The following is a 12,800-nucleotide window of genomic DNA, read 5'->3' on the forward strand; positions in this document are numbered from 1 at the left end:
TTTTGGCTGTCGCCAGGTTCTGCTTTGTTATCATTTTTACCATCCTGCATGCACAAGGGTATTGGAAAATCGGGGTGGAAAGACTGATTTTAGAGTCTTACGTAATAAAAAGTCAAATTGACATGGTAGGAGATCTCTGCTTACTTATTCCTTTCATCAGAATTAGTAAAAGTTTTGACTTTCCCTGGAGTGACTAATGGAAATCATAAATAGCACTCTGGTTGAACTTAAATAAAAAAAGGTAGGAAGAGGTAAAATGACTGTCGCAGGGGAGAGAGAGCTTGCAAATAAAAACTAAATTAGAAATGTCTCTACCGCCTCTATCTGTGAGTCCCTAGTTTATGAATAGTATATTTGATGGCCTTTCAAGAGAATTCTGCAAGAATTTCGCAAATGCTTGCCTTATCCTCAGGCACTGAAAAGGTTTACGTGAGCAGAGCTGTTTTCTCTCTAGAGGAATGGCATCCTTACCCTAACTGCTATTCTCCTATCTGTACTCTGTCTTCTGAAAGGAACTCTGTCCTGGATTCTTCTTCGACAATGTCAGTCTCTGTTGTGATGTTCAGCAGCTTCGGACTCTGAAAGACAACCTGCAGCTGCCTCTGCAGTTTCTGTCCAGGTAGGTTGACCACCAGGCAAACAGAGCCAGGGGGTTTTAGCTACTTGTTAACCAGTAATGTTAGGGTCTGCTTGTAAAGTCAGAGTTTTGCTGTGTTCTGTTTTGATGACTTCTAAGAAATAGAGAAAGTAATAATCATGATAGACTTGGTTCTCTTCCCAGTTACATCCACAGTCGTGACTTGGTTTCCTCTGAGATGCCCTGGCTCTGCATAGTAGGCTAGTTCTTTCAGATTCGAGTTTCTGTGCACCCTGGAAAAGAGAGGTTCCCGGTAGTCCTGCTCAGGTCCCTCATCTATGCAGTCTTCTAATCATTTCCCTCTCCTCACCTCCCGTGCTTTGCATATCATTTTGCCTTTTTTCTGTGGTGGAATGATATGCTGCAGGTCCTCACTAGGCTGGCCTTGGGTCACTGTTCAGTTTGTTCTGGCATAGTTGGCCAGTTTTGTCAAAGTTCGTTTTCTGTTCCATCTGTTCTTCATGACCCAGGCCAGTGAAAAAGGATTACATAATAGGTGTTCTTCTCTATAGGCCTATCTAGCAATTTTCAGATGGGCAGAAGAACAAGCAAGATTGTGTTATCTTTGTCAGTTTTTCAGACCTTAGCACACTGAGATAGATGGATGGGGAGCAAATATAAAGAGGGGGAAATGCGGGGCTGGGGATGTGGCTCAAGAGGTAGTGTGCTCGCCTGGCATGCATGCGGCCCGGGTTCGATCCTCAGCACCACATACAAAGATGTTGTGTCCGCTGAAAACTAAAAATAAATATTTAAAAAAAAAAAAAAAAAGAGGGGGAAATGCTCTCTGCAGTTATCACTGCAAGTGGCAGGGCATAAGCCAGCTTCCACCATGGAACCCTGCTTCTTATCAGAAGTTACAGTACAGAATGGAAAACCATCATTCAGTTTTTCTCCCAGGACATCGTATAATACAATATCAAAAGCTGGGAATCTGTTTGGGCCACAATATCTTACGGAAGGCTGCTGGACATTGATGGAGCTAGATTGGACCCTTCGTCATTCAGTCAAAACATTTATTTACCACCCATTCATGAACATCAACAGATAGCTAAGATTTTCTCCAGAGGTACCAAAGCTTTGTTAATGACAACAAATAAGAGAAATAACCTGACATATGGAATCTTATGCAGCTGTTGAAATTCATGATCAAATGAAATAACAGGGCAAGAGATTTGTAGAAAACTGTACACCCCAGTAGTGATTCTTATCAGGGTAGTGTGATTAAAGTTTCTGGTTTTGGAAAGCAAAGGTTTCCTGAAAAAGAATCTGTGTGCCTATCTGCTTCACTGGAGCAGAAGCTTTTGAAGGCTGGGTAAGTTACACCTTCCTCATTCTGTGTCATGTGTGATCACTAGCCCTGGATCAGTCTAGAAAATAATCTCAGTTGTGTTGTGAGAATGCACCAAAGGGAGAGAGCCCTTGTGCCACATAACAAGTCAGCTTTAGGGGCTTAAGCTTTGAACCTGAAGGGCATCAGTCAGCTGTCCCTTGTGCTTCTGTAATGTATGCAGCCAGAGAACACCATGGCTGTCCCTTTTGTTTTCACAAGTCACGAGGGGACCCTGCTGTGTTTGGGGAAGGCCTGGGATTACCCAAGGCTTGGAAGAAAGCCTTTCAGTAAGTTATAGGGTGAAAATTCTAATGTGAAAACTCATTTTTTTCCTTTTGTTCTTGATCAGAATTGTCACAGCTCTAGGACAAAGAAAGATGTCTCTAAATTACAAAAGCACAGAATTCAAAAAAGCGTCTTTCTCTTTTTGAAATTACATTTGAGCAAAGTAAATATAGCAATTACAGCAGTTTGGGAGGGGATAGTTTTAAAAATTACTTATTTTAACATGAGGTTTTAAGTGAAGAATTTTTGGTTTTAATATGTTCATTTGTCCCTTTGCAGTAAATTTTAAAAATTCCTTATTATTTTTAAATTATATTTTTCCTGGCCCTATCTGTGAGATCATGCAAAATATAATTTATTTTTTCTCTAGATGCCCATCCTGTTTTTATAACCTAATGAACCTGTTTTGTGAGCTGACATGTAGCCCTCGTCAGAGTCAGTTTCTGAATGTTACAGAAACTGAAGACTATGTTGATCCTATTACAAACCAGACAAAAACGAATGTCAAAGAATTACAATACTATGTCGGACAGAGTTTTGCCAATGGTAAGTAAAATTAATTATTCCCCTTTTAGCTAGCATGAGGGCAGAGCATCAAGCTGTTCTTTTTGTTATTCTGTCAACTGTGTGGATCTATTCAGATGTGGAATGATATTCAGCACTAAATAGAAATGAAAAGACATAGATACTACTAAACATTGATCACAATTTCCAGTTCCATTGGCCTTGAAATGAGAGTCATTTCTTGTTTGTATCCTAGGACTTGGGCTACAACCAACAAAACCACCTCTTTAAAGCATTGGCTTTAACCCCTTCCCTAGCCTTAAGCTCCTGTATGGAAAATTTTAGAATATGCAAATTTGTGTACATTTTAATAAGCATTAGAATGTTGATTCTAGCAGATGTGAAATGTTTAATATCATGAATTACTGCAAGACTTAGGAGGAAATAGATGGATAGAAGTAGTTGATGAGGAAAAGAAGTTTTGACTCTGAGGCACAAGGGAAAGTAAACAGTGTTGCAAATAGAAATGGCCCCCCAGCTGCTAGAGATCATAGAACAATCCAAAGAGACCCTCTGTTGGTTGAAAATGAAAGAATTCTGAGAAGAATAAGTAACAGCAGAAAGGGAATGAACAAATTAGAAATAGAATCAAGTGGATCTAATGAGGGAGAAGTGATCATTGGAATGGATTAATAGTAAATAGCAAATTAGACATAGGTAAACAAAAAGTAAGAACAGTCTAAAAAATAATAGAATTAATCAGCAAAGTTATTGACTGTAAGAGTAACTTAGAACAATGATCATGTCTGGATCAATCCAGGAAATGCCAATTAAAATAGTGAACCACCATTCATACTTTATCAGATTGTCACAAATATAAAAAGTTATCATAATGACCAATTAAAAATAAAAGAACAAGTTTAATAGAAAAAAAGATTCTATTTAAAAAAAAAAAACACAAAAAAAAGTATGGTAACTAGGAATCAGACTTCCAAAAGATGTGACATAAAGGCAGCCTGAGTGAAGAGATATCATTCTGTATAGAAATAAAAACATGAATACATGGAAAATTTATATATAACAGGTGCATCATTGCAAATCATTGAGGGAAATGGGGTCTTGTTGATAAATGAGGTGATAAAACTGATTATATTTGTCTCATTTTTGGCATATACTAAAAAAATCTACTGTATAAATTAAAAATCCTAGCCTTGGAAAGTTTTAGAAGCAAATACAGAATATCTTCATGACTTGAAGGTAAAGAAAGATTTCCACACAGAGAAAAGGCAGAAATCAAAATGAGAATGTTTATGAATATAAACAATTCATGTCTGGATCTATCCATGAGATGCCGATTAAAATAGTGAAACACCATTCATACATTATTAGATTGTCACAAATTAAAAATTTAATGATAATGATGTGGAGCTATAGAAGTGTTAATAAATTGCACCTCTCATAACCAAAAGCTGGTGCAAATGTTTGAAAACAATTTTGCATTACCTAGTGAAGTTGAAGATGGATAAGCACACCCATACTGCAGAAATTCCACTTACAGAGGCCCACCTAACAGAAATTCTTAATACATATGAACAGGAAGGCCCATATAGTTATGAACATCCACTATAGCATTATTGATCATGAAAATTGGAGACATCCAGAGAATGAGAAGAAGACAAATCACAGACTGGGAACAAATATTTGCAAGAGGCATATTTGATTAAGAGCTATTAGAGTATACAGAAAACTCTTAAAACTCAACAATGAGGAAACAAAGAAGTTGATTGAAAAATGGGCAAAAACCCAAACAGATAACTCATCCAAGAAAAATTATAGATGGTAAAAAGTATATGAAAAAATGCTGAACATCCTATGTCATTAGGGAATTGCAAATTGAAACAACAGTGAGATACCACTAAACATGTACTGTAGTAGCCAAAATCCAGAACACTAATGCCACTAAATGCTGATGAATGAGATGGGGAGCAACAGGAACTTTAATTCATTGTTGGTGGGAATTCAAAATGGTACATCCTCTTTGGAAGACACCTTGGCAGTCTCTTATAAAACTAACCTATACCTGTCATATGAGCCAGCTATCGTCCTCCTTGGTGTTTAACCAGATGAGTTGAAAACACATCTATGTAAAAAACCCTGCACACAGATATATGGACCACATATTCATAATTGCCAAAACTTGAAAAAAGCAACTAGGCTGTTCTTCAGTAGGTGAATAAGTGTATAAACTGATCCATTCAGATGTGGAATGATATTCAGCACTAAATAGAAATGAAAAGACGTAGAAGAACCTTTAAATCATATTACTAAGTGAAAAAATCTAATCTAAAAAGCAACATAGCATATGATTCCAACTCTGGCGTTATGAAAAGGCAAAACTTTGAAGACAGTAAAAAATCATTCATTGCTAGTGGTTAGCAGTGAGGAATGAGTACACAGACTACAGAGGATATTGAAGAAGTGAAATTATGTGTGATACTATAATGCTGGATACATGTCATTATACATTTGTCATATCCCACGGAATGTACACCAAGAGTGAACCCATTGTAAACTATAAGGTTTGGATGATAATAATGTATCAATATAGAGGTTCATCATTTGTCAAAATAAATAAATAATATACTACTCTAAGTCAGAATGTTGATAATGAAGGAGGTTATTAATAATAATAACATGTGGGGATAAAATATGTGGAAATTTTGAAATTTCCACTTAATTTTACTCTCACCCCAAAACTGCTCTAAAATATGAACTCTATTAATTCTTTTTTTTAAATGGAGACACTATATGCTCGATAATAGAGAATGGATAAATACATTGAATATAGTCATGGTCATAGAAAACTTAAAACTAAAAAAGTATGGATTAGAATCATATTTGTTACATGGGTGACTTAAACACGATAACTAAAAGGCTATAGAGTATGTGTAGTATGTTTATACGACTTTAAAACAGAAGTACTGTATAGATACAGTATCTCATAGGTACACAGACGTGCATAGGAATATGCATCAAATTCAGATTTGGGATCATCTTAGGGAAGAGGAGATGCTGGTGAGAAGCAGTAATCAGTGGGTTTCAATAAAATCTATGGTGTTTTTCATTTGTTTTTGTTTTTGTTCTGTGACAGTGTTGGAAAGTTAACCTAGGGCCTCACACATGCTAGTGGCTCTACCAGTGAGCCACATCCACAATGTGGTACATTATTTTTGTTTTATTTTGGTGCATTGTTTTTGAAATGCCAATACAAGTATTGTAAGATTGATAAAGCTGGGTGGTGAGTAAATGAGAATTGTGTTATTCTCCATATGCTTCTCTAGGCTCTAAATATCTAATAAAACCCTAAAATCACTAGAAGATATGAGAGAATTATCCAGAAAACATCATACAGATATAAAGATCTGGACATCATTAAAGACATGACATGTAGGATAAGAACTGGGTGGGGAGGGGGAGAGTTGGGGAGACATAAACAGAGGGATAATGGCTAAAGATTTTCCAGAATGAATGAGTAATAAGTCCTCAGTCTTAGGTAAATAAAATCCTTAAGCAGGATAAACTAAAAAGAAACCCAATATGAAATCTGAAAATGAAATTAAGAAAACAATTTCATTTATAGTAGCATGAGAAAATTGGGATAAATTTAACCAAAAAGTACAAAACTTAAACTATAACACTTTATACAAATAAATTAAGGAGGATCTAAATAACTAGAACAATATCACATGTTCGTGGATCAAAAATATTGTTAAAATGACAGATTTTCCCCAATTGATCCCCAAATTCAACTCAATTCCCAGGAGAATCCCAACTGACTTCATTGTAGGAATTGACAGGGTAATTCTAAAATCAACTTGGAATTCCAGCAGACCTAGAAGAGCTAAAAGAATCCTGAAAAAAAAAAAAAAACAAAATACAAGGACTCACATCCCAATTTCAAACTTAACTACTAAGCATTGGAAATCAAGGTGATATGGTCCTTTAATAAAAACAGACATGTGGACCAATGAATATAATTGAAGATAAGCTGTATATCTATGATCACTGTTCTTTGACAGAGGTGCTAAGACCATCACTGGGGGGAAATCCTCTTCAGAAATGGTGTGGATTAACAGTATCCACATGCAAAAAAAAAAAAAATGAAATGAAATTGGACCCTTACCTCATTAAATTAAAAAAAATAATTGAAAATGAATCAAAGACTTAAATGTAAGAGCTAAAACTACAGAACTCTTAGGAGAAAAAATAGGGGTAAGTCTTTATGACCATGGATTTGGCAGTGAAGTCTTAGATATAATATTAAAAGTATGGGCAACAAAAGAAGAAATAGATAAATTAGACCTCATTAAAATAAAAAAAAAAAGAAATGTTTGTGCTTCAAAGGATATCATGAAGAAAATATTTGCAAATAATGCATTTTTAAGGGACTTATATCTAGAATATATACAAATCTGTTATAACCTAATAGTAAATAGACAGCCAAGGAAGATATGCAAATAGTTAATAAACACATGAAAAGGTGTTCAACATTATATTCATGGAAATACAAATCAAAACTGCACACTCACCAAGATGGCTAATGTCAAAAAATCAGATACCAGGTATTGGCATGGATGTGGTGAAATCAGAACTTCATTCGTACGTGGGAATATAAAGTGGTATAGCTGCTTTGGAAAACAGTCTGGCAGTTCTTGAAACAAATATAGTTACCATATGACCCAGCAGTCCCTCCAAGAAAAGTGAAACTTGTCCACGCAAAAACTTACCAATGTCTGTAGCAACATTACTCATAGTAGCCAAAAGATGTCAACAAAATATGGTACCTCCATGTGATTGAATATTATTTGGCCATTAAAAAAAAGAATGGAGTGTTCAGTAGGCTAAAGCAGGAAGATCACAAGTTCAAAGCTAGCCTCAACAACTTAGCAAGATCCTGCCTCAAAATAAAAAGTGACTCAGTGATTTAGTGTCCGTGGGTTTAATTCCCAGGTGGGGGGAAAGCTACGTAAAAGAAGCTCATCAGAAAACACTAAGCATTATAAATTTTGTTAATATGAAATGTCTAAAATAGGCAAATCTATAGACACATTTAGTGATTGCTTAGGGTTTGGAATGTGAGGAAATAGCAATCATAGTTAAAGGGTACAGGATTTCTTTTTTGAGGAGTTGAAAATGTTCCACAACTGGATGTAGTGGTGGTTGCATATATTGATAAATATGCTAAAATTCATTAAACTGAATATTTTTAGTGGGTGTATGGTATGGTATGTGAATGATATCTCAGAAGTTTTTTTAAGGGCTGGGGCTGTAGCTCAGTGGCAGAGCACTTGCCTACTATGTGTGAGGCACTGGGATTGAGCCTTAGCACACATTAAAAAAAAATTAAAATAATTTTAAAAATTTGTTTTTAAAGCAAAAGAAAACCCATACCTTAAGTATGACTTAGAAAAATGAATGCATTTCAAAGACAGAGATGTTAAAAGCAAACAGAGAAAAGACCCAAAGCTCTTCAGAAGAATGATAATTGAACATTTTCTCACCAGCCATAATATGAGGCCAGAAAGGACTGATACATTCAGTTTTGAAAAAGACAACTGTCACTCTAGCTAACCTTTCTTTCAAAAGTGAGGGTAAGGGGCTGGAGTTGTGGCTCCATGTTACAGCGCTTGCCTAGCATGTGTGAGACACTAGGTTCGACTCTCAGCACCACATAGAAATAAATAAAGTAAAGGTCCATTGACAACTAAATATTTAAAAAATAAATAAATAAGAGGATAAAACCAAATGAATATGTAGAGATCCCTTTGGAGGTTAAGAGAAGAAGATCTAAGAAGATTCTAGCAAGCAGGGACTGGTGAAATGAAAATTAGCAGTACAGGACACTCCGCCTGCCTCCCTGTGTGTGATAGCATTGATATTAGGTACTGTGTTATCTTTGTGTACTAAAATAAAACTAAAAAACAGAATGGTATTAGTTTAATTCATGTGTGACCTCATTCCTAAAGCCAGTTTTCCCTGTAATTTCCGTGATTCAGCTGTGTAGTCTCCTGCTGCAAGAGGCTGCCAGGTTTTCTGGAACCAGCTTCACTGACTGAAGAGGTACTAAGATTCTTAGCTTTAGTCTACTCCTCTGGACAGTGGAGAGGAGACTTCCCAAAGCTTTTGTAAGAACTACGTGGTATGCCATAAGCCTTTCCCTTTCCTGTTTTTTACTTTTAAGTTACTTGGAGTCAAGCTGGAATAAGCCATTTCAGAGGGAAGTCACCTCTCCCATCCACAGTGTGCAGTCATCCCACATTCCAGTCTGCTTGCTAACACGGTTGCAATCCACCTGGAGTCCTTTGTTCCCATTTCAGAGGCCTTTTGCAAGCTCTTATCTGGAGACTAGAGCAAGTGTCATGTCACTTTTTCCCTTGGGATTCCTTTTCTAGCAATGTACAATGCCTGCCGGGATGTGGAAGCCCCCTCAAGTAATGACAAAGCCCTGGGACTCCTCTGTGGGAGGGATGCTGATGCCTGCAATGCCACCAACTGGATCGAGTACATGTTCGATAAGAATAATGGACAGGCGCCATTTACCATCACTCCCATTTTTTCAGGTAGGGATGACTACTCCCAAAGTTGCTATATTTATAATAATGTTATAATGCCAAGGAATCAGTCTGCAGTAGGAGGATAAATTCCGGTAACTAATACCTAGAGTTTCTCTCGAGTAAGAGAGGTTACTAGGGCATTTATCCAGTAGGAATGGAAACGGAAAAGGAATTGCCTGTAGGGATCGCTGTGTACTTGAGGGAATAAACTGAGGTTTTGTTTGTTTAAGAAAGGCCAAGGAGTGTCACAACAGACTTTTCAGAGCTCTGCTGAAATCTTAGTCTAGCTATTCAGAGTGGGAGTAAGACAGGACTGAAAGTCAGCACTTGTAATTTTATAAGGCAAAGCAACAAATTTTATAAGGCAAAGCAATAAAACATAAAGGGATTGGAGATTAAATTAAAACCTCCAGTCCTTATTCTTCCAGTTGTGTTATGCTGTGTTTCAGCATGCTTATTATTGGGTTTCGAGATAGTTCAGTACACAATTTTTAATGTTTTTTCATTGAGATTGTCACTCAACACAATTCCTTCCCATAGATCTTCCAGTCCAGGGGATGGAGCCCATGAACAATGCCACCAAAGGCTGTAATGAGTCTGTAGATGAGGTCACTGGGCCATGCAGCTGCCAGGACTGCTCCATCGTTTGTGGCCCCAAGCCCCAGCCCCCAGCACCTCCTATTCCCTGGAGGATCTTTGGTTTGGATGCCATGTATGTCATCATGTGGATCACCTACATGGCATTTTTGTTTGTGTTTTTTGGAGCATTTTTTGCATTGTGGTGCTACAGGTAAGCAGCTGTGTGTGTGTGTGTGTGTATGTGTGTGAGATAGATAGATAGATAGATAGAGAGAGAGAGAGAGAGAGAGAGAGAGAGAGAGAGAGAGAGAACGAACTAGGGCCAGAAGATCAAAATTACTCAAGTGGCACTTGTAGCTTTCACATGGCAGGTTTATTAGAACAGGAAGCAAATACCTGCGTGAATGCCACTCCATGGATTGCTTATGATCTGCAGCTAGTAAATAGTCAAGTGTCATTGAGACATTTAAACATTTGAAGTTAATTTTATTGATTTATTCAGAACAGTGTGTGAGTTAAAGCTCAATGTATTAACCCATCTTTAGAAATTCTAGTCAGAGTCATGGGCTGGGGTTGTAGCTCAATGGTTGAGTGATTGCCTCGCATGTGTGAGGCACTGAGTTTAATCCTCAGCACCACATAAAATAAATAAATAAAATAAAGATATTGTGTCCATCTATAACCAAAAACAATTAAAAAAGGAAAGAAAGTCAGAGTCAAATGAGCCAAATGGTCCAAATCTAATTGAATGCACTGCCATCTACATTTAGTATAGTACTTTTTTTTTTCCTTCCTTGGTACTGGGATTGAATCTACCACTGAGCTACACACCCAGTCCTGCCCCCACTTTGGAACTGGGGATCTGAGTTGTTCAGGACCTCATTAAATTGCTAAGGCTGGTTTTGAACTCATGATCCTCCTGCCTCAGCTTCCCAAGTCACTGGAATTATGGCCACCCCCAGCCCTTTTTATTTTTTATGTTGAAACAGGGTCTCAATAAGTTGCCCAGGTTGGTCTTGAACTTGCAATATTCCTTCCTCAGCCTCCTGAGTTGCTGGTATTGTACCACCACGCCTGACAACAGTATATTTTTATGTATTTTAATTTTAAAACCATTTTAGACTTACCAAAAAGTTGCTGGAATAGCAGAATTTATATATACCCTTTTCCCAGCTTACCCTCATGTTACCACTGAGAGAACCCAGTATAATGATCAAAACCATGTAACTGATACCGTATTATTAGCTAAACTACACACTTTACTCGGATTTCATCAGTTTTTCCTCTCATGCCCATTTTCTGTTTCAGAATCTCATAACACATTCACTTTTTATGTTTTATTAGTCTCCTCCAATCTACGTCAGATGGTTCCTCCATCTTTTTCCATTTTTAAGATCTTGACACTTTTGATGAGTACCTGCCTCTTATTTTGCAGCCTGTGCCTCTTGCCTTCATCCAGTGTTTTGTGGTGATTAGATTGAGGTTGTGTGTTTTGGACAAGCACATCACAGATGTGGTGATGTGTCTTTCTCAGGGCATCATGCCAAGGAATCCATGATGTTGATATGTTGTTACTAGGGATATTAACCTTGATCTCATGGTTAAGATGATGTCTCCTGGGTTTCTTCACTGGGGTTACTATTTTCCCTTTATAATTGGAAATTTTCTTGAGAAAAGATATTTTAAAACTATGCATGGGCTGGGGGTGTAGCTCAGTGGTAGAGTATTTGCCTAGCACACATGAGGCACTGGGTTTGATCTTCACCACCACATAAAAACAAATAAATAAAATAAAGGTATTGTGTCCATCTACAACTAAAACAAAAACAAAACTATACTGATACTTTCTCCTCAGACCATCACCTACTGCCCACTAAATCATGGGTTCTGTCTGCAACCATGATTATTGCAGTGTTTGCCTGATGGCAATTGTGGATTTCTCTCACTCCCTACAACTACTAATCGGACTTCTTCCTTCACTTATTATTCATTTAGTTACATTATGGACCTTTTACTTATTCTGTGGACTCTATCTAATTCCATTGTTTTGCTGCTCAGATTTTTTCCACGTTGGGCATGGGGAGGTGCCTTCTGGTTGGCTCTTATGTTCTTTTGACATGTTCCCACCCTTGGGATCATCTGCTATTCTCCCTGCCCTGGCCCAGGATAGTATTTGAAATCAAGGACAGGGCAGCAGGTGTGCTCGTTGCTCCTAGGCAGGATAGCGTGTTTTTAAAGGATCTAAAATGAGGGTTGCAAAGTGAAATTATCCTTTAACAATTCGGATTTTTTTTTTTAATACAGTCTTAAATTTTCTGCTGAAACTGGTAAGCATAGAGACCCAAGGGAACTTAGGATTAGGGAGGAAGAAGTCAGGATGAGGGAGTAAGCTTTTAGTGGGATTTTGGGATATCCAAATAACAATCTTATCATGAAGACCACTAATACTGCTTATGTGCTTTTATTTTTCAGAAAGCGTTATTTTGTCTCCGAATACACTCCCATTGACAGCAATATAGCCTTTTCTGTTAATGCCAGTGACAAAGGTAGGCATATTTGTACAGAAAATAAAGGGTTTGGATTTTGTTGGCCTGAAAGAGCCCTTGTTTCCTCAGCAAATATTGACGTGCCGATTATGGGTGAGGCAGGGCACAAGTGCCAAGGACACAGCTATGGTCAGCACAGACATGTCCCTTGCCTGTGGCTCTGATGTCAGGGTGGCAGATCAGACCCAAGTAATCAATGACAGCAGTGAAATGCTTAGGGACCAGAGTAAAAGCCACAAAGGTGCCTGTGTGGCAGGCCAAGGGCAGGAGCAGCAGAGCAGTCAGAGAAACTTGCTTTTCAG

General features: G+C 37.6%; 1 protein-coding gene across 2 annotated transcripts in view; it reads left to right on the forward strand.

Moving 5' to 3' along the window:
• The window catches only part of Npc1 (NPC intracellular cholesterol transporter 1), a 51,330-nt gene that overhangs the window by 11,965 nt on the left and 26,565 nt on the right, over positions 1 to 12,800 (forward strand). For both annotated transcript variants that reach the window (XM_046433683.2, XM_046433693.2), the window contains exons 3-7: positions 513 to 619; positions 2,626 to 2,801; positions 9,212 to 9,379; positions 9,914 to 10,163; positions 12,425 to 12,498. In XM_046433683.2, the coding sequence (XP_046289639.1) occupies positions 513 to 619; positions 2,626 to 2,801; positions 9,212 to 9,379; positions 9,914 to 10,163; positions 12,425 to 12,498 (775 nt within the window). The remainder of the gene's footprint in view (positions 1 to 512; positions 620 to 2,625; positions 2,802 to 9,211; positions 9,380 to 9,913; positions 10,164 to 12,424; positions 12,499 to 12,800) is intronic.

This window comes from Marmota monax, unplaced genomic scaffold (assembly GCF_021218885.2).
Source record: "Marmota monax isolate L192 unplaced genomic scaffold, Marmota_monax_Labrador192_F-V1.1 WCK01_AAM20220418_F8-fsc00126, whole genome shotgun sequence".
In the NCBI taxonomy this organism is placed as follows: domain Eukaryota; kingdom Metazoa; phylum Chordata; class Mammalia; order Rodentia; family Sciuridae; genus Marmota; species Marmota monax.